General features: G+C 42.9%; 1 protein-coding gene across 2 annotated transcripts; it reads right to left on the bottom strand.

Moving 5' to 3' along the window:
- Nucleotides 1–1311: 1311 nt before the first annotated feature.
- On the bottom strand, nt 1312–19672 carry ASB9 (ankyrin repeat and SOCS box containing 9). Of its 2 annotated transcripts, XM_080554610.1 has the most exons (9): nt 19255–19672; nt 18971–19146; nt 10983–11062; nt 10126–10233; nt 8620–8770; nt 7924–8058; nt 6392–6583; nt 3962–4126; nt 1312–2863 (listed from the first exon to the last, which is right to left on the bottom strand). In XM_080554610.1, the coding sequence occupies exons 2-8, from the start codon at nt 19062–19064 to the stop codon at nt 4002–4004; spliced, it is 885 nt and encodes a 294-aa protein (XP_080410736.1). In that variant the 5' UTR covers nt 19065–19146; nt 19255–19672; the 3' UTR covers nt 1312–2863; nt 3962–4001. The 2 variants fall into 2 exon arrangements, with proteins under 2 accessions (XP_080410736.1, XP_080410735.1); XM_080554609.1 differs by having other exon boundaries at nt 18971–19670.
- Between the last annotated feature and the right edge of the window lie 1331 nt (nt 19673–21003).

Below are 21003 nucleotides of genomic sequence, written 5' to 3'. Positions count from 1 at the left end.
AAATGTTGCCTATGTGCATGAAAGTGCTCCATCCCTTGGAGAAGTGAGCTGAGCAATGTATCAAAAAATGACAAATAATCACTCAATATGCAGAGAAATAACTCCCAGGAACATTTCTTCAAAGCCACAGAGCAAGGCAGTCTCTGTTTTGGCATATATATTGCACGAGTATCAGGAAAAATTGCCTTTAGCAGCATCAGGTCCTGGACCTGGGGCACTCAGATACATGAGTGCTGAAGGGACTTCAGTACATGCCATGTTTAGGGATGCAAGCTTTCTCTGTTGTTTCTCTTTTAGCACCACTAGTCTGCTGTTTTGTAGCTGGTCAGTCCCATTGTGCTAAACTAGTAAAGTAAAACGTATTTACTTAGTCATCTTTAAAAGACTTAACTTCAGTAGATACAAAAAAGGACAGAACCACAGTGTGGCCAAGGCTGGCGGGGCCCTCTGGGCTCACCTGCTCCAAGCCCTGCCCAAGCAGGGACACCCAGAGCAGGCTGCCCAGGGCCATGTCCCAGCAGCTTTTGAAGATCTCCAAGGAGGAGACCTCACAGTCTCTCTGTGCAGCCTGTGCCAGTGCTCCGCCACCCACACAGCACAGAAGTGCTGCCTCTTGTCCTGGCACTGGGAACCACTGAAAAGAGCCTGGCTCTGTCTTCACTGCACACTCCCTTCAGGTATTTATAGACATGGGTGAGATCCCCCCTGAGCCTCCTCTTCTCCAGGCTGAGCAGTCCCAGCTCTCTCCGCCTCTTCTCACAGGAGAGGTGCTCCAGTCCCTTCATCATCTTGGTGGCTCTCTATCAGACTCTTTCCAGCACGCCCATGTTTCTCTTCTGCTGGGGAGCCTGGAACTGGACACAGTACTTCAGGTGCAGCCTCACCAGAGCTGAGTAGAGGGGAATGATTACCTGTCTTGGCCTACTGGTGACATGTTGCCTAATGCAGCCAAGAATACTGCTAGCCTTCTTAGTGGTAAGGGCACATTGCCGTGTCACATTCAACTTGGTGTCCTCCTGGGTCTTCTTCTGCAGAGCTGCTTTCAGGCAGGGTGCCCCCCAGCATGCGCTGGTGGTTGGGGTTTTTCCTCACCAGGTGCAGGACTTTGCACTTCTTCTTGCTGAACTTCATGAGATTTTTGTCAGCCCACCTCTCCAGGCTGTCAGGGTCCCCCTGGCTGGCTGCACAGCCCTCTGCTGTACCAGCCACTCCCCCCAGTTTCATGTCATCTGCTAATTTACTAAATTATCAAATATTGCACAAAATCAGTGCTATCATTTAAAAAAAAAAAAAAAGGGAAGAAAATGGAAACAGATTATAAACCATTTATTTTTTGAGCTGATATCCTATACAACTGTTCATTGATATTCACTAAACTGCCAGCAAAATAACAGCACAGAATCTGATAAAATATATTCATAACAATCTTTCAAATCCTGCAATTACATTTGGTTTCAAATAGACAAAAATGTCTAAATCTCACCTATATTTAGCTTATTTGGTTTGCATCTTGTACAACTTTTGCAGTTTATAAATGGACATGTGTTGATGCATAAAGATATACTTTACCAGTGTTGATCACAATTTTTATTAAAATAAATAAGCAAATATATTGAGATGATACAAATGAAGCATAGAGAATTCATCCTAATTTTACATGATCTGAGGGATTCAAGTCAAGCTTTGAAATTTCCAAATGAAAAGCAATCTAGAAACAATGATCTCACCACCTTCTCTGAGCAATATTCTCCTTGTATTGCTCTGGTAAACCCATTGAGTGATGCTACAAAATAAGATGCTTAAAGGTAAATAATGCAAATAGCAGGTAAAAAAAAGAAAATCTTCATCTAAAAATAAGCTGGATTTTCAACTTTCAGATGTGTGACCAAAACAGGCATTCTTCACACTTCACTTTCATCTTCAAAAAGTTAAGCACTGGGTTAGCTGTCTGTTCCCTGCCTGTTCAACGGAGATCCAGATTATGCAAGATAGTGATTTTAAAAGGATCTACCCATACAAGACACCTTTCAATCAGCATATGAAGACAAATGTCTATTTTTTTCCCCCAGCAGGAAAGAAAGAGTATAGATGGCCATCTTAAACCAGCCAGTGATTTTTTATATGGCTCAGATAACATGTGATGAATTGGGTCAAATCAGTGAAGATGTCTAGACGTCCATATCCCATAAAAAGGAATTGTAAGGACCTGACTGTACTTCTCATTTTGTCCCAACAGGGTACAATTTAGTGTCCCACAAACTAAAGGAACTGCTCCTGCTGTGTTTGGTCAGCACAACAATTAAACTCTTATACCGGAGGACACCTGCAGCCAGTAGTTGTGTTGTCCAGCTGAGTATCTGAACTGTTCTTTACAACAAATACAAGTACCCAGGTGTAGCCTTTGGTCCCTCCTCTCGTACTTCTCATAAGCAAAAGGAAGGCTGGCTCTGTGCACACACGCACACCAGCAAACACCAGAACTGTGTGTGTATTTGAAGGCTGCTGCTGTCTCCGCTAACACGAGATGAGGACTGTCTGTATCTCATTGCTGATGATTTCACCGCAGTTTGTGCACACCGAGCTCACTCTTGCAAGAGTCTTCATAGCTAAGTGAAGAAGAAAAGGATCTCCAAAATCACCCAAGTGCTTGGCCTGCCCCTCTGGCACACGTGCAAGGTGGCACTAACCCTGCAGGTGCACAGTGGTCCAGAGATGGAGGTAGGATGAGGCTGGTGGCGGAAGAACTAGACCTTCATCATCCTCAGTCTCATGCCTGTTGGATAGTCAGTATTCCCATGGGAGCATCCAGGAGAGCACAGAGTGATTGTAACCGCACTTTGGTTTGTGGCAGCAGGACAGCTTTCTGGGAGGGAAAGAAAAACAGCCACTATTGAAATTTAGCTGGAGGAAATATTCATTTTTATGACCTCAGTGGAATAAGAACTGCATACATAATGTGCATTTGAGAGTCTTATACACTGCACCTGCAACTCAGCAATGGAGAGAGGGGCAGAAATTATCTATTGTATTTTTTAATTTGGAATGGACTTTAATTTCACTATTTATATTGTTCATTTTATAACCACTCATTAGAGGTCCTGCTATTATTACTGTCATACAAAATGCTATGAATGAGGTAGAAACTTTTCAAGAAAACAAATTATCTTACTCTCAAGATGTTCTTTTTTCTTGGGTGGGAAGGGAGATAGAAGCTCTTGTTTTTCAGATGCATGCTGAGAAATACTTAGGAAATGTCACTGAATACTCAGGGCAGAAAGGGGGAGTGTTTAACGTCTGCAAGCGATAGCCTGTTAGCCTGTGCCCTTGAAAAATAATATGCTACAAGGAAAATGTGTGTAATAGTGAGGTGGGGCTCCCTTATGTCTCAGAGCAACAGGAATAAGTGATATAAATGGATGATTAAAAACATTTCCTCCATTATTACCGCACTGTGGGGAGCTGCCAGCAGGAGTGACTTACTTGCCGTCATGGCAGAAATGTGCATTTCAGATCCTGGTCTAAATGCAGATGATTGGTGGTTGGTGCTTATCTATCTGCAGCATGATATACATAGAAAATAAATAACACCTGCCAGAGGGCCTTGCTTGCTTTGAAAGTAGGTTCAGCTGGGTTCCCTTTCCTTACCCTACAGTGGTGTGGATGCAGCCCTCACATCTGTAAGCCCTGCTTACACAGAAAAAGTGCAGCTATCCTTAGAGTTTAATGCACACAAAACGCTGTTCCTGCTGGGCTGGGATATGAATTTTCTTGGTAAGGTGTTGTCAGCCGTTATCTCCTTTTCAAGTTACTGGTTTGCTGGGGGTGGTGGCTGGGAGGACTCAGCAAGTTGGTTGTTCCTATCCTTCCTGGACTGAGGGCTCTACTAGAAACCAACAGCTATCATAAATTAACACTGCAGGTATTGGCAACACTACTGATGGGAAGTCTTTCCTCAACAAACCTTGCTGTGTTATTAAGGCACCATTTTGAACTCGAAAGGCTTAAACATGGAGAAGGAAACGTTTCAGCTCATCTGGGAGGAGAAGACCAGTTATTTTCTGGTGCTGCTTATGTCCAAAGCACCTCCTGATGGACAGGCGGCATAAATGCATCAAGGACAGCGGCCCTGGAGAGAGAGCCAGGAGAGAGGTTACACACATGACGTTATCATGCCAAGATCCACCATCGATATTCAGCCCCCCAACGCACTTGGCAGTGAAAGCCAGACTGATGTCTACCAAAGAACATCAGCCTGCCTGTGATACAGTTCAAGCCTCATCACTCTCTGTCATTACACAGACATAATTAGTATTAACAGCATCATTCCCTTCTCAGTCACACAAGTGCGAAGCAGCTTGTGCTAAGAAGAGATGATCGATGCTTCCTTCCAAGTCCTTCCACCCAGACCTTTACTGAGATCCAAGTTTGCAGTCCACTGCTTCCTTGAGACTTATTTCATAACAGTGGCAAACACATAGCAAAAGAAAAACTATATAATCCTTAATTTAAACCTTCCAATTAACCAGTCCCATGACGATAAATACAATCCCTGCTGAAGAATCTGTAGTGCCTTTTTTTTTTTTTAATTTATGTAAGTATAATGGCATTAAAGGCTTATTTGGGAGGTGTACCCTTTCTATGAAAGGTAGACCCTGTGCAGCGCTTTTACTGCAGCTCCCACTACCATCCAGCCCCCCAGCCTGTCATTTGCATGGCCATGTGCCACATGCAGGGTGACCAGCACCAAGGGCAGTGAGGGAACTTTCAGGAGGCAGACAAGAAGGGCAGATACAGGCAGGCAGTGAGCAAAGACAAGGGAGATTCAGACAGGAGTGGGAAGGAGATAAGAGGAAATGGTGTAGAAAGCAAGAGGGAGCTGGGAGGGAACGGTGGAGGTGCTTAGGTGCTACCAGCGATGCCTGTCTGCGTGGTGGACAAGGTGGTAGTGAGCAGAGGAGCTGAAGTGTCAGCACTGGTGGAGGAGTGAAGTGTGGTACAGAGGGAACGAGTATGGCAACAGAAATAGCAAGTGCAAGTGAACTCTTCAAAACTACATTGCAAATTTGCATTGTTAGCTAGCCTTGAGCTTTGCACATTGGACCCTCGCTGCAATGCCAGCAGGGTACGTGGTAGTGTGGGTGATGATGCTGTGGGGCTGTGAGCCTCGCAAGGTGACTCTGAACCCACAGCACATTTCCAAACCTGCACGTGAGGCCAGAGGGTGCAACGTGTGCAGCCCTCTCACGTGTTGCAGCCATTCAGCCAGCCAAAGGAATCAGACATAAGCTGCTGATCGGGCATGACCCTATTCAGGAAAAGGAATGCTGGAGAACAGCAGAAAACACCAGTCAGTCGTAAAATGCCCCTCAGGCATTCATCGCTTCTGATTTCAGTTGCTGAATTACACTTAGAAAAGATCCTTACTGCCCAAGCTGCCAGCTCAGCTGCATAAGAGTTTCTCATGCCAGCTCCACAGGGTGTGCCTGAAATATATATATATATTTTTTTATCTCAAATAAACAGGACACATGTGGTACCATGGGAGTCATGAGTCTAATGCAGCAGAGACTTGAGCTTGAAAAGATCACCACTCTGTGCATCATAGATTAGGCTGAGAAACCAAATATCTGCTGCACATAACATAACATACACAGCTCAGTTTTTTTCACGCTATTATTTTCATATTACTGTTCAATGCAGGGCCTGATTCATCACTTTATTGCCAGTTTTACCTTGGTGTAAATCTGTTTATGACAACAATCACATCAATATTAACTGGCATAATAGAATTGTGGACCACACCATCAGTAACTTGTTTAAAACAATCAAAATCCAGATTATTTAGCAATGTGTATAGCTTACTGACTGAATGAGAACAGCTAAAGTAGAACATAAGTACTCCAACAAGCAGACACTAGAGAATTTATTCTAGTTTTCCTCAAGAATAGTAAGTAAAATTTCTCTCCATAATTCACTGAAGTATTCATAACCAATAAAATAAAAGGGTCTGGAAACTATTTCACTTACAGCTGCAAAATAATCACTTCCTAAGGGGCAAGCCTACAGCTTGATACTACTGGATTATTCAAGCACATCATTTTGGCCTTTAAAGGCAAACAAACAAGACAAACAAAAACTAGTATATATATATTCATTTTATCATTCTTTTTTAGTTTTCCTTAATCACCACAAAACAACAGCTAACACAGAGTCTATTGTTTTAAATATATTTTTGCATCTACACAAGGTTTTGGCCCAAAAATGAAAATAAAGACCAATAAACTAGAAGATCTGTGTAGCTATATGTATATATATATACATATATATATATATATATATATATCCCCAGTATCACATGCATTAAGTGAACAAAACAAGCGCTAAAGGGCACCTTCTTTCTGCAGGAACAATCGACCCAAAGGGCTTCCAGGTGGAACCAGCTCCATCGGCCTCTTGCTTTTGGCGTTCTTTGCCCAAATGTCTGCTCCAAAGTCAATCAGCAGCATCACCAGCTCCTCACTGCAACTCCTGGCGGCTGCGTGCAGTGGGGACTCCAGGCCCTGGCCGCTGTTCACATTTGCTCCTGAATATGAAGAGATGACAATGAATAATGACTACAGCATAACCTCTTTCCATTTCCTGCTGCTATTTCTCTGAATAATCTCTAAAGACTGTAGTGTCCACCTAGATGTGGACTTCTGTGCTTTAGGGCTTGGTCCCACAGTTTGCACGTACACGACTTGTGCTGTTTGGGAAGCTAGTGGGGTCGTGACCAAGAAAATTATCCCAGAAAACCAGTGCACGAGGAAGTCTTTCATCCACAGCCCAGCCCACAGACCCTCCTGAAACAGGGCAAAGATGTAGTTCCACCTATGGCCCACCTTGCTCCCCACCCCGGCAAACCATTCCCTTAAAATACATGCAGTATTTCAATCTGCTCAATACCAGAGGCTTAAACTGGTGGGATTTCCAAGCTCTGAGTTACCCAGTGTGCTGGGGGAAAAAACACAAGGATGGAAAATTCTAGAGGCCCTTGACAGAGTAGAGTGTAAGTACTCTCTGATTCCCAAGTGCTCCCAATCTGTTATCCTGGGCTAATGGTTCATAAAACACAAGGATGAGCTGCAGAACCAATTCCAAACTATTTATAACATTTTTAAAGTACACATTCCTGTACGTAGAGAACAGAAAAAAAAAGAAAAACAATAGACAAAAATGTATATTTAGATTGTGTTTGATTTCTTAAAACAAAAATCACTGTGATATATAAAACATAAGGTCATTCAAGTGTCATTATTTGCTTGTTTGTTTTTCAAGGGAGTTTTGTTGGTCCATCTTTTTTGTATGAGCTATGTGGTTACGTTAGGTTATATGGTTCCTTTGGTTAGAAGAGATGAACTACCGTAGATAACTAAAAATGACCTTGACCCCAAGAGCTTAGATTTGCAACTAGGTTTGTTTGAGGCAAAGAATACAATACTGAATGTTTTTACTCTGTGTTGGAAATGTTGCAGACTTTTTATGAACTTAGTGAGAATTAAAATGTTTGCAAAAATAGTATGTAAAAGTCATTGAATCATTTCTTTTGGATAAAGAGAAAGGAACAAAGAAGGAAGTTTCTTCCTATCCTCTTCAAACACTACAGCAGCACATACACGGACATCGGAAAAGATGTTGTCCTAGGCACCACTGGCAGCGTGAAATCCAGGATCACCCATCATTTTGCTGGGAGCTGTAAAGCTCAGTTCCTGTGTCATGAATGTCCTGTCTTACACTGCTACCCTGTTTATCCAGGGCTGCCACTGAGAGCAAAACATCTCCAGGTCCAAAAGCAGGTACTGCTCTCAATCTTTGATGCAAAGAGAATCCAATGATGGATGCTACAGGAAAGGAAAGAACACCACCCGTTATTTTCCTTTTTACCTGACTCAAGCAGCTTCCTGGCACAGTTGACTTGCTGGTTCTCACAAGCTACATAAAGCGGAGTACCCAGATGTTTGATGTTATAATCTATGTTCACCCCATGGGACGCGAGGATCTCGACACATTGCACATGACCTTAAAAGGGATAAAGGCAGAGTCAACTCACAGAGACCAAGCATTTTGCAGCAGTCCAAATTTTCTGTTGCAGCAGTGTAATTTGGCAAAGACTCACTCTTTTGTCAAGAGGTGATAGGGTAATACTTTCATCCACTCCCCTAATCCAGTGTTTTTAACCATGAAACAAGAACTGCAAATCCACAGTTAGAAAACAGGCTAAAGCCCCCACATTTTATCTGACTCATTTCAGATATCTACTGAAGATGAGATGAATCATGTCATATTTCTCTCCACTGCTCTTGAAGATGGCCAGACGACTCTCACAGATGTCTACATCTAAAACAGCTGATTTGGACAATGCATCCCCCGCCAGGTGTCACCACATGAACCCAGAGGACCCAAGAGCTGAGCTGAGCAGCTCTTGATGAGCACCACGACTGGGAGGAACTGCACCATGACGAGAGCAAGTAGGGAGGAATAACTCATGGCCTAAATCACAAAAAGGATCTTCTTTATCTCTTTTCCACTTCATCTAGCTGCTAGCAACTTGTAACACAGTGCTGACACCCACGGGGTTACCTCTCTTAGCAGCTTCATGGATGGGGGATGCTAAGTCACAGGGCGGGTGCAGGCTGGCTCCATGTTGCAGCAGTAAATTCAAGCAAGCCACACTGCCGCTGACACAGGCACTGAACAACGGAGTGTGCCAGTCAACAGTCACTCCATTCACCTGGGAAAAGAAAAGACAAAACAACTCACAAGTAAGCTTTTTGTTTGTTTCAGAATAGCTGAGGTTTGCCCTCAACAGAAAACAGGGTTTTCAATAATTTTTATTTTATTCTTGGCAAAAACTGCCTACTGCTCCTGAGGATTAAAACCTTGTATTAAAACAAACATTAAACAAATCTATAAAAATCTCACCTCCAAGTGTTTCCTCCTGCAAAAAAAAAATGTTTAGCTGGTGCTGCTACAAGATCTCTTGGGAGTTATTGAGACATGCGTGCCCATTTCTCAGTTACCTCAGCTGAAATTCACCTGCCTATTGCCCTGTCCTAAACCGTCCATTTTTAGCTAAAAGTGTGCAGCCCGTTTTAATATATTTTTTTTAACTGAAGAGTAATATATGTACAATGAGTTAATTTTCTTATTCACTATAAATTTCACCATTATCTTGAAAAGTAGAGGCCATGAGACACATTCATTTAATCACTTTACTTTGCATATATCCCCATTTCCTCACATAGTATCATCATCTGATCTTTTGACTATTACACTTCTACTTAAGACTCTGCATATTGATGCCAACAGGATTACTGTGTGCAAAATATAGAACATGCGCTTGATTTTTACAAGATTATAAACCATTTGCAAGAGGAACTTCCGAGTTATTCTTTCAGTAAATTGCGAAAATATCACACCTTGATCTAAAAAAAACAGAAATAGTTGCTGTTTATAGTTGCTCTTTTTGGATTGCTTTGTTAAGAATTATTTTTTATAACATAGGTACTTTAGGATGAAATAAGTACAGAATGTAAATAGTGAAACTGTACACCATCTAGAAAGGGTCCAGAGGAGGCCCAAAATGATCAGAAGGATGGAGCACCTCTTCAGTGAAGAAAGGCTGAGACGGCTGGGGCTGTTCAGCCTGGGGAAAAGAAGACTCCATGGAAATCTCACTGCGGCCTTTCAGTACTTGAAAGGGACTTATAAGAAAGATGGAGAGACATTTTACCAGAGCCTGTAGTGATAGGACAAGGGGTAGTGGCTTTAAACTAAAAGAGGGAAGATTTAGATTGGATATAAGGAGGAAATTCTTCCCTCAGAGTGTGGTGAGGCCCTGGCACAGGCTGCCCAGAGAAGCTGTGAATGCTCCATTCCTGGAAATGTTCAAGGCCAGGCTGGATGGGGCTTTGGGCAACCTGGTCTGGTGGGAGGTGTCCCTGCCCATGGCAGGGGGGTTGGAACTGGATGGTCTTTAAGGTCCCTTCTAACCCAAACCATTCTGTGATCCTGTGATCTAGCAATAATTTGTCATTATAAAACATACTAACACTGGAGACAGTGACCTGCCCATGGTGTACTTACCTTAGCACCATGCTTTAATAGGACACTGGCACAAGCAGCATGACCACCTAGGCAGGCTTCATGGAGGGGAGACACCTGGTCTGTTGTAACAAGATTAACATCACTCCCCTGAAGAAATAATAGAAAATATCATTACAAGCAACTGCAAAACAAACAAACAAAAAACACCAACAGGAGCAAAAACAAAAAACACCACCCTTTTTCAATGATCCTGAAATTTTTATTTAATCACAGTTTCCTCAACAGTCTGGAGTTACTCATCTCATCTCAATTGGTAAGCAAGGAAAGAGGCTGTGCAGCTTCAGCTGGAATAGGTACAGTCAGAGCATACTAAAGGTTATGCCTTCCACCCACTGCTAATCAATGCAGAAAGCTGCAGGCAGGGGACTGTCCAATGGAACAATACAGATACCCTTATAGCAGAAACCACTGGCTTGATTCTACCACAGGATCTTTTCTTTCTAGCAGACTTTGTGCTCCAGAAGTTTAAGCTGGAAGAGTTTCCAATAACTCTCCACAGGCTAAATCCAAGAGTTTTGAGGGAATGGAGCAGTGAGGTTCAGAAATTGCTTCTCTCCAGCTGTGGCCTTTTGCAGGGGGGACTGGGGCCCCCAGTACCCTCAGGCACTTCAGATGGCATCAGAAACAGGATGTTTCTACACGTCTTTGGCTCAGTGCACAGAGCTTGTGCAAGGCAAGGAACCGTTTGTTTAAAAAAAAAAATGCATTACAGGCAGACCTCACTGCATTCTGGTCAAAGCAGTTTTCTCACCCTGGATGTTTCACCGTGAAACTCAAACTGCATTCAGCAACCATACAAACCCATCAGAGATCATATCAACCTAGCAGAGGGATACCTGGCTGATGAGTTTCTTTAGAGTAAGCAGGCGCCCACGGATAGAGGCATCATGTAAAGGAGACCAGTCTGAAACAAAGTCTGTGTAAAGAGAAAGACAGGAAAAAGGTTAACAGCTCCATGGACTGTTTCTTTTGTGTACTTTACTTCAACTGCATGACCCCAGTAAACCTCTCTTCTTCTAATTTATTACTTGAACTGCCAAGCTTTTCTTGGAGCAGCCACAGGGAGGGAGTGAAAAAACAGGATGGGTTCGCTCTGGGTGTGTTTTTAATTCATCCCGTGTTAGCGCTGAGCAGCTGTGTTCCCATCCAGAGGATAAGAGAGTGATTTACAGAACACCACCTTGTTCTGACTGAGCTTGTGCCTGGCTTTGGATGATTTCCAGTGACTTTGTTTTCACAAGCTCATTACATTTTACCAATTAGTTCTAAAGGAGTATGTTTTGAAAAGGGTACAGCTGCTTAGTCATTCACCCCTGGTCAGAGATGGGCTAGAGTCAATAATAGGTAACTAGAGAAGGTACCAAAGTACGAGGAGATAAGTTGTGTTACCTGTTGATTTTGTCTCTGTTTTGTGTCTGCTGTTAGCCTGTGCAGTGGTGCATTTTAACTAACATCTGTACTCTGCATAATGGAAACCATAAAAAGGCAGGTATGGAGGGAAGCTCAAAGAAAGGGTCTGCCTTAGCTTTTAGTTTTAACATTTAGTGGAGGAAGGAAAGCACACAGGATTAGCCAAAGTAGACTTGGTGGAAAACACTATTTCCAGAAAGTTGTTTATTTTATATTTAATTTTTTATTTTATTTTTATTTTAAGAAAGAGATCGGATTTCATCTTAAGAACATGTGGAGAGAGTAATTTGCTGCTTTGCCTCCCTAGTGCAAGAAAAAAGAGCAAAAGCATGTGGACTTGCAAGGGGACCTGCTCACAGATGTTGAAGCAAATGAGACTCCTCGAATGTGTGGAAACCCCCAAGGCAGGGAGGGAACACATACTGAGACACAAGTAGCTCCCAGGGGATGGGACAGGATGCCTGCTGCATGGCAGTAAGGACACAATCCTAGGCCAAGAAGGGAGAAATTTTACCCAAGGAGGTCATAAAGAAACTCTACTACTGTGATAAACACATTGATATTTAAAGTGCCTGTATAAAGCAAACAGATTCATATTTGTTCTCGTTAGGTCTTAATGTAAAAGATTGACTTAATGTCACTTTGTTGGGTGACTTAAGAGGCACAAAAGGTCTGCATCAGAAACAGAGTTTTAATTCCTGTTTCCAAGTAACTTGATATTTAGAAAATGATGTTCAGAAAAATACCACATGCCAAAAATAAGTATTGCAAATGAGTCAGCATAGTTATAGTTGGATGAGGGATGTGTAGGAGGGCACCCATTTGGTTAAATTTGGTATCAAACCTGTCAAGTCACATAGAGTGTTTTTTAGAAAGATTTATTGTCCAGGCAAAAGCATTATTTGATGCATTTTACAAGATATACCTACCTTTCCTCAATTACCCTGTGGGGTCTGAGGAAATACTGCCAACAACTTTACACTTCATTTCCCTAGTTGCTGTATCTGTTGTTTATTTCAATATAGTGAAACAAACTAGTTTAGTACTGAGGACTACTCAAATATTAACAGGGGGTCTCTTTAGTATTACATATTTATGGCTCAGAGCCAGCTGATATGGCTATATATATATATATATGGCTCAGGGCCACACTAATCTCTCTGGGCGAGATTTACTTCCTTCAGTATTCATTGCCTCAAAACTCAGTGTCTGTTCTATGTTAATGGCCCAGATACCCCTGAGAAGGAAGAAAAGCATTTCCAGATGGTATTTCACCCATTTTCTTTTACAAACGCAATTTTCTGCTCTCTGGCGATGTCCCTCTCTCTTTCCACTAACTACAGAGAGAATCCCAATGACCATCTTAGGCAAGTTGCTGAGGTTTTCAGGGACTAGACCTCTGTGAATTATTATGTGAGTGGAATAGGATACTTAACAGTGAATAGGATACTTAACAGTGAAAAGTCTGCTTTCATCTACAAACCCAACAAAATACTGTAATTTCTTAAATAACTTTCACAGATTAGTTGATGACGTCAGTGCTTATGCAAGATCTGTATATCCTGCTTTGTCTCAAGTATAAGCACATGTGGGAGCTCTGAATCCCTCACAGCTGATGTCCTGCCCTATCTGGCTAGGCCACAGTGTGCCAGGATGGGGTGATCTGTCACCTACCCTGTTGGGCTATTGCTTTCTCACCTCCCAGAGTGCTCAATAAGGGACAACAGATTTAAACAAGATAAGATCTACTATAACAAGACTTCTATTGTCTTTGGGTTTGAAATATTCTGCACTAAATAAATTGTGACTGAAGGTGTTTGTATCTGAAATGTGTTGTCTCTACTACACACAAAAGACCTTCACCTACATAGCTATGTTAGGCAGGAGTGTGACCTTCTGCTGTTATAATGGCCACAAAAAGGCCTGCTATAGATTTAGGTATTATTGCAAGAATCCTTTATACTTGTAGAGCATATTTTCCTAGAGTTATTCATATAAGCAAAAGCTTATTTCTACTTCTGCTGCACACCATTTTTAAGCCACTAGATGCTCATATTAATGTTTATCTGCATAGCAGTTTTGCAAATACATGCATATTGCATTTGACTGTCTATGAACTATGGCTCATTGATGGATTAAACATGGGTAAATTGTAGTGTTTCCATTCTTGGGCACCCAAAAACTGTGGCTCACCATAAAAAGCAACAATTCAAACATTCAAAATAATACAAGTAACAATTCAAATTTACAGCAGTCACACACATATGACAGAGAGGGAGAGAAGCCCTTGTGACAGTTCTTAAATGAATGAAGAAAAAATCTACAGGGGCAGTCAAGGCTTAATCTTCTCTCAAGATAACCCTTCCCTAACAGCGCTCCAGCACGCTCCTGGCTTATAGGACAATCTCAGTGACATCCTGGAAATAACCTCAGGACAGGTATGAAGCCCAAAGGTGGATGAGTTGTGAGCAAATTAAAAAAAAAAAAAAGGCCTTTAGGAAAATAGGTCCCTTCAAGGATGGTCACACAATTTCTCCTTATTCCCCTGTCTCTAGTTATGACTGCCACATAGTTAAGAGAAGGGAAAGGGGGAGGGGTTGTACAAAACAGTAGGTAATTCATTGTTTTATGCTAGGCTTACATTTAAATTGTCAAAGACAACACTGGGCGCTCCTTGGGGTCAGAAAAGAGATTTATTTTGGGTCTACTGGAGACTGACCACAGCTGGAGACAGGACACAGACCTAGCAGATGGATCTCCTATTACTCTGTCAGTATGTCCTGCTCATGGGTGCAGTTAAAACCTATAAGCTTTGAAATCTGTAGAAGAGATGCTTGGAAAGAAGGCTGGGAGTGACTATCAGCCCTGCAGCTGTGCCTCTTCCAAGCCTGGGGCAGAGTCTCCTTCCTGTGCTCACCAGGGGGTCTTTTTAAAAAAGAAAAAACTGTTTTGACTCTTTCTCCTGCTCTTGATATGTATTTATTACAGCTGTGGGGTTTGGGTCTTTTCCTACAAATCATAAGTTTGTTGCCAGAGAACGGGGAAAGTGTTTGGTGACCATGTCTACAGACTAGGTGTTCGGTGGACACTGAAAATCACTATCTATTCCATGACTGTGAGATACTGTCCGAGAGTGTGCAGACTTTATAGCGCTAGATAAAGAGATCCAGCAGGACTACTCAGCATTGAGCCAGTCCTCAACCCATGTCCAATTCTGAGCTTCAAGCCTTTTTGTAGATTAGTCCAGCCAACTCCAAAACAATACTCAGACACAGATCAGGGAAGAACTTTGTATCAGAGAAGATTCCCAAAGGTACTTGTAGAAAAAGCTGAGCCAGTTTTGGCTCTTCACTCTACACAAGCCTTCCTCAACAGTACTATCCCAACAGGCTTTGTATACACAAGCATCCTTCCTGCCATGCTCAAAGTCATGCAACACATTGCCGCAGCTTCATGTTATGAAAACACCATTCCGTTGGGCTGCAACATGACCCTGATATTTTGTCAGAGACTTTGAACTGGAAAAATATACAGAAAATAATATGAATGTCTCAGAGAAATCAGAGCCCAGCAGTGTGGATGTAGCCAGTCTTCTCTTGAGGGGACAAGCCTTAAGCAAATGAAAATGTGAAGGCAAGTCAGCCTGAACCATTTGGTCTCAAAAACAGAAATGGCCCCAGTCTCTTTTATTTAGCAGCATAGAAACAGACAACTAGACTCCATGAGTCAAGAGGTCTTTTCAAGCCTTATGTTCCTATCACTGTGAGAGCTGAAAGGAAAAAAAAAATAAGAAACTGAGAAACAATCCAGAATTCATGGGCACAGATTCAGCAACTCAGTTGTGATCCATACTGTGAGGATCCTCAATATTAGGAAGCCAAAGGAAGAGATGTAACCCCAATACAGCTTTACAAGCGGTACTGAGAGCATGAAATGAACAGAGGAATGACCTCTGGAAGTCCAGGTACTGTATATTAATTAGCTTTCAAAGAGAATTATATTCTTTGTCAATGTCATCATTTGAGCGCTTCCTGCCTCCTTCTACATCCCATGGGCTGTGTTCCACAATAACCATGTGTTTGCAGTAAGTTTACAAACATTTTTTGGCTTTAACAAATGGACAGCTATTTCCAGAAGCTATGATTCTGTTCTCATAAGGATATGTCATCTCCTAAGGATAGCCAAACCATGGTACAATTATTAAACCACAGTATTATTAATTGACTAAAATAGCTTTTATTCGAAAGTCGTGAGTATCAAATGACACTTGTTAAATTACATTCAACTGTGTAAAGTTAAATATTTATTTTTCTAGGGTGCAAAGCTGTAAAGAATCTCTGTTTTCGTTGTCCACCTCAGGAATGGCAGGCACAGTGCATTGTGGTGCACTGAGATTACTGTCCCACATTTCCCTGTGCTTTGTCAACAACCCTCACCATGCTGTTTTAAGCAGTCCTGTGAGAAGACCCAAATCAGCATTGATAAGAGCAAGTGAAAGCCAGCCCCCAGAAACATCACTAAGACCCTTGATTCTGCGAAGCTTTTTGAAATGAGGGTAGTAGTACACCCTCAAACCTTCATCTCGCTCCCAGTATGTTGAACCAAGCTCAGTTCTAACAGGCATCCACTCCAGTGGTATTGCCTATGTCATGCTGTCTTTCTTATTGATCCTGCCACTGTTACCACTGGATGTGTAGCCAATGCCATTGTGTAACCAACACCATTGCCAGATCTGCATGTGTTGCAAGGGAACCGTGTTTACAAGTTATGCTAAAAATCTAGACTGAAGAACAAGTTTTCTGAGCTGTGCTTGATCACTTTCTGGCCAAAAAAAAATACAGGCAGAGTTTTGTATGAACTACCAAGACAATATATCAACATGTCAGTATTTTGATGACAATAAAGGAGGTGGATGGTCATGTCGCCATATCCACATGCAGCCTTTATCCATTCAGTGCTTTCTTGAGAAAAGGCAGGTTTCCACTGAGACTCTAAACCAGAGCTAGACCAGACCATAGTCATCCATGAACTGGCCATTAGCTTGTCATTTTATAAACTCTTAACATCAGATTAGAAGAGTGACTAGAAGAATGTCAAAGATAAGCGTCAGTGAAAAATAAAATGAGGTATGTGCAAAGACGTCCTAAACCTCTGAGAGAGGCTGAGGCCTTTATCCTAAATGGAAATGAAGGCCTCAGGTAGCTTTAAGCCAGTCTTGGATACATTGGACAGAGGGGGTCTAAGGGCCTGTAGGGTGCCTGGCATAGTAAGTACAGCATCAGTAATATAAATGATCGCTGTTTTCACCACGTATAGGCATCTGATTAAAGCCTTAGGAATTGCCAAAGTGAACTGACCATGGATTTCTTAAATCCTCAAATAGCATTGTTTAGGAAAGTACTCCAAATATTTTGCCCACTGAGCTGTCCATGGAGGAACAAGGCCATTGTACGCAGGTGGTGAAGTTGTGTTCGCTGCAAGTACCACCACAGCAATGTGGATTTCTGATTGCCAAAAATGCATACAGCTGCTCTCTCATGGAGGAATGAGCCTGTTTATCCAAATTTGAAACGTATCCACACCTTAATCCACAGGCAAGCTGAGTCAGGCCTCAAGGCTTTCAGCCTCTAGACATCCAAAACCCACTGGTTTTCCTTGGCGTTGGGCCATCCAGTTCCCCTTTCACCACTGAAAACCCAGGGCAACCCAGAGGTTACATGACACCTCTGGTCTTCCTTGATTGCTCTGCCTCCACCTGGGCCCCTGAGCTGGCAGAGCATGTATGAGGGGAGCCTTATACCCGTAAGCACACGAACATCCAAGCCGTGACAGCAGCCTGGGGACAACAGAGCCTTCACAGCAGCCTTCTAGGAGAGCATTCATTTCTGATGGTGGCTGAAAGTATCTTTCTGCAGCCTCTGATCATGAGGAGGGTGTCACGCACTCAGTGCCCGTCCCAAGGCTGGTTCCCTTTCATGGTGTACTCACACAGTGCAGCTCACAAGGGGCTCTGAAATCCTTTCAGCTGAGGTATGCTCTTGCATACACATAAGCCTATGGCATTATGTATAACAGTACCACAAATGGTATTTTTCATATTAAAAAGCTTTCACCTAATGTTTGTGATACATGTTGCCAAATACAATCCTGCTGTAAGTCACCAGCATAGCTTATTGATGCTGCTAAGGACCAGGCAAGCACAAGAGGAACACACTGAGCTCCAGCATCCAAGGGACTGAGCCACCCATGTGCAACAGTGCTGCCTGTGGGCTGCCTCCACCCAGCCTCCATTTTGGCAGAGCTCACCTCCAGTGCAGATCGGGTTTGGTTCACACTGTTAACATCGCCATCCCTTCCGTCCCACCCAGCCTCAGTGTGTACACACACAAACACGAGGAGCATCAGACAACACAGCCAACATACTGATCATTTTTGTATCATAGCTTGCCTCTGTATATTTTTTAGTGTCCTGTTTTTCTATTTGGTAAGAATGGAAGTGTCTTGAATAGCCCAGGAAAAGAGGATGGATGGTACGAAGTTGTGTTATATTAATTTATCTCCCTATTCCTTCTTCTTTGCCCGTGAACAGAAGGAGAAGTGTCTCAGAAAACAGGGCTACAGGGAACACATCCAGCTAAACTGTTATGTGAGGTTAAATTACTTATCTTTTGTCACCATGTCATATTTTCAATGGCCCTGGGCCAGACAACAGAGCAATGACCAGAGTGAGGCCATTTGGTAATAAATAACTGAATAACTGCTCACTAGTGACCACAACAACATTGGTCACAGCTGACCACAATGCCCTGGCAGTACTGGAAGAACCCACTAGGGCTGGTGGCCTGGCCTGTGCAAGAGCACTTGGGTCTGCACATTGGAAAGAATAAAGGGGGAAGGAGGAAGGGGTGAAGAAATAAAAAATAAAAAAATAAAAAAAAAGGAAAAAGAAAGTAAAAGAAAAATTAAGAAAAATGAAAAGAAGAGGCAGAAGTGACAGAGGGAAGGTAGGATGAAGCAAAGAAAAAAAAAAAAAAAGGAAAGGAAAGAAAAAGAAAAGAGGAACTGAGCCAAAGCTGAGCTTCCAGCCAGCAGCAATCTAAATCCAACATGCCACATTGCAACTCCTTTTTCAGTTTGCTGTAGTTCAAGTACTGCATTTGTTTCTGCTTGCACAAACTGCACTACAGAATCAGACACTCTTTTACATGATGCACAGGGGGGAAAATAAAAATCAGTGCCAAATATGAATAGCTTATGAAAATCTCTTCTGAAGTACAAGGGCATTACGTGGGACAGGCTGTGGACCTGCGCTGCAAGCGGGACATCAGGAGGAGCACACAGCCACAGCCTGACCCTGTCCTCTCCGTCTGCTGGCAGAGGCAAGGGCAAGTGGCGAGGCAGGAGCGTTACTTACCCCTCATCAGCAGCAATGATGGAGACGTTGCAGACACCTGGCCCCCGGCTGCTTGTGATTTACTGGCATTTTGACTCGTTCCCTCATCATCCATCTCAGCCTTGTCTGCCCAGTTTCTGTTTTCTCACTTCAGCGTTGCTCTTGAGGGTTCAAATTCCATCGTCCTCGGCGAGCCCCTGCACGCGTGAGTGATCTGTTGAGCAGACTGCCTGTGCACCACTCCAACAAACCTCGCAGCGGGCTGGGACTCGGTGCAGCACCACTTTGTGCAGAAACTCAAGTACCTGGGATGGGGTTTAGGGAAACACCTCCCCGGCTCCACTGGTAGGCAGGCAGCAATCAGGCAGACCACACTGCACGAAGCGAGAGATGTGCCTGATGTCATATCCTCCGCAACCCTGCACCCAATCGGGGCGCCGGCCGGCTGTTTTTATCAGGAAGGAAATCCTTGGTTTGCCAAAAAAACAAGAGAGAAAGAGCCAGTTCAACTAGTTGAGCAAACTCTGCCTGCGGGGGATTTGCAAAGAAAACCCAGAGAGACACTGGTGAGATCCGCACCACTCCCAAGCGAGCGGCTTGCGGGCAGCCGTGCCTCGCTCCTCTCTGCAGGCTGCCCCGTGGTGTGTGAGCCCACCCTCCCGTCGGAGCAGCCCACCGCCCTGCTTGAGCAAGGAGCGAGGCACTGAATTCCTTCCACGCGGCGGTGGTCGACGCATGCTGTACGGATATTGAAACCACATGTTCGCGGGGCTGCGCTTTCCACTGGAAGCCCTTTATTGTCTCCATGGCATGGAGAGTGCAGCACTGAGCGGGCTGATTTCCTTCCCCCTGTTTCAGTCTGGTCACAGTCACACCAGGAGTTTCATACCCAAGCGCTGTCCTTTTATTTTTAAGCAATTTCTCAGTCTAAAACCAAAATTGCAAACCTAGTCATGAACAAATAGCAGCAGATTTTCCAGAGCACCTCCACCTCGTTTCTCTAGGTCTGTCTGCAAAAATCCTGACCTCGCAGATTATCTCTGCGTACTTTTTTCTTTCCCAGCGAGTATAAGTTACAAGTGCAAACTCCTTTTGCTGTCCCTGAATATCTGTTCATTCATGCATAAAAGCAAGTAGGCAGAATTTCCACATAAAAATCTCACCCATGTAAATAAAAATTGTCCACTAGAGCAGAGTTTGCATGTGTGTATTTGAAGATACAGAACTCCTAATCCAAATCCTAACTAGGCTGATCCCAAACAGCAGGATTTCATTTTCAACCCATGCAAGAGATTTGGATTCTTTTTTTTCCCCATACCTTAAAAAAAAAAAAAAATATTTAAAGACACAAAGAGCAGCTGAAGTTCACCCACAAACCCTGCCAGCAGGGAGGCTGTGAAGGCAACCTGGGCACATGCTGGTACAGAACTGCTGATAAAACACGGACAGGGGAAAGGTTTGCCCCTTCCACAGCTGTTCCTGCAGGATGCCCTCCTGGTATCTGAGTTTGGCAACACATTCTGGATGCAAACTTACACTTTGGGTTGACTGGAAATTAAATTTATGTCAGCCATTGAAATTACAGCATTAAAATGTTGTTGGAAAAAAATGCATATATCTAAGTGGAAAAATTTTTTATATATAGGGTTTGATGATTAATATGTTAAATGAGGAATGGAAAAACAATTTTTCTCTTTAGTACTGCTTAAGTGTAGTGGTTATATTGCTATATCTTATGTTTAATCATTTATTTAGCAGTATTAGCAAACATGTCAGCAATGCTACTGCTAAAATGGATCAGCATTTGTGTCCAAATATGCAATGATGTGGCTTGTAAGTGAAGAAGCATTATCTAAGATCTTTAAATTCAACACTAGTAAGAAGGGGCCTACAAGACAGAAATCTCTTCGTCGCTAGTCATCCATGGACGGGAAGACTTTGGCCATTTGATCCTTTGATCAAGAGACCTGCTGACTGTTAGGGTAATCATTTGAATCATATGGTATTAATTGCACATATTTTGGTCATGTTTTGTTATATATGTCTCGACAGAG

This window comes from Anser brachyrhynchus (genome assembly GCF_964034855.1).
Source record: "Anser brachyrhynchus genome assembly, chromosome: 1".
Taxonomy (NCBI): Eukaryota; Metazoa; Chordata; class Aves; order Anseriformes; family Anatidae; genus Anser; species Anser brachyrhynchus.
Note: the sequence above shows the minus strand (reverse complement) of the source record. Positions and strands in the feature narration are given on the sequence as shown.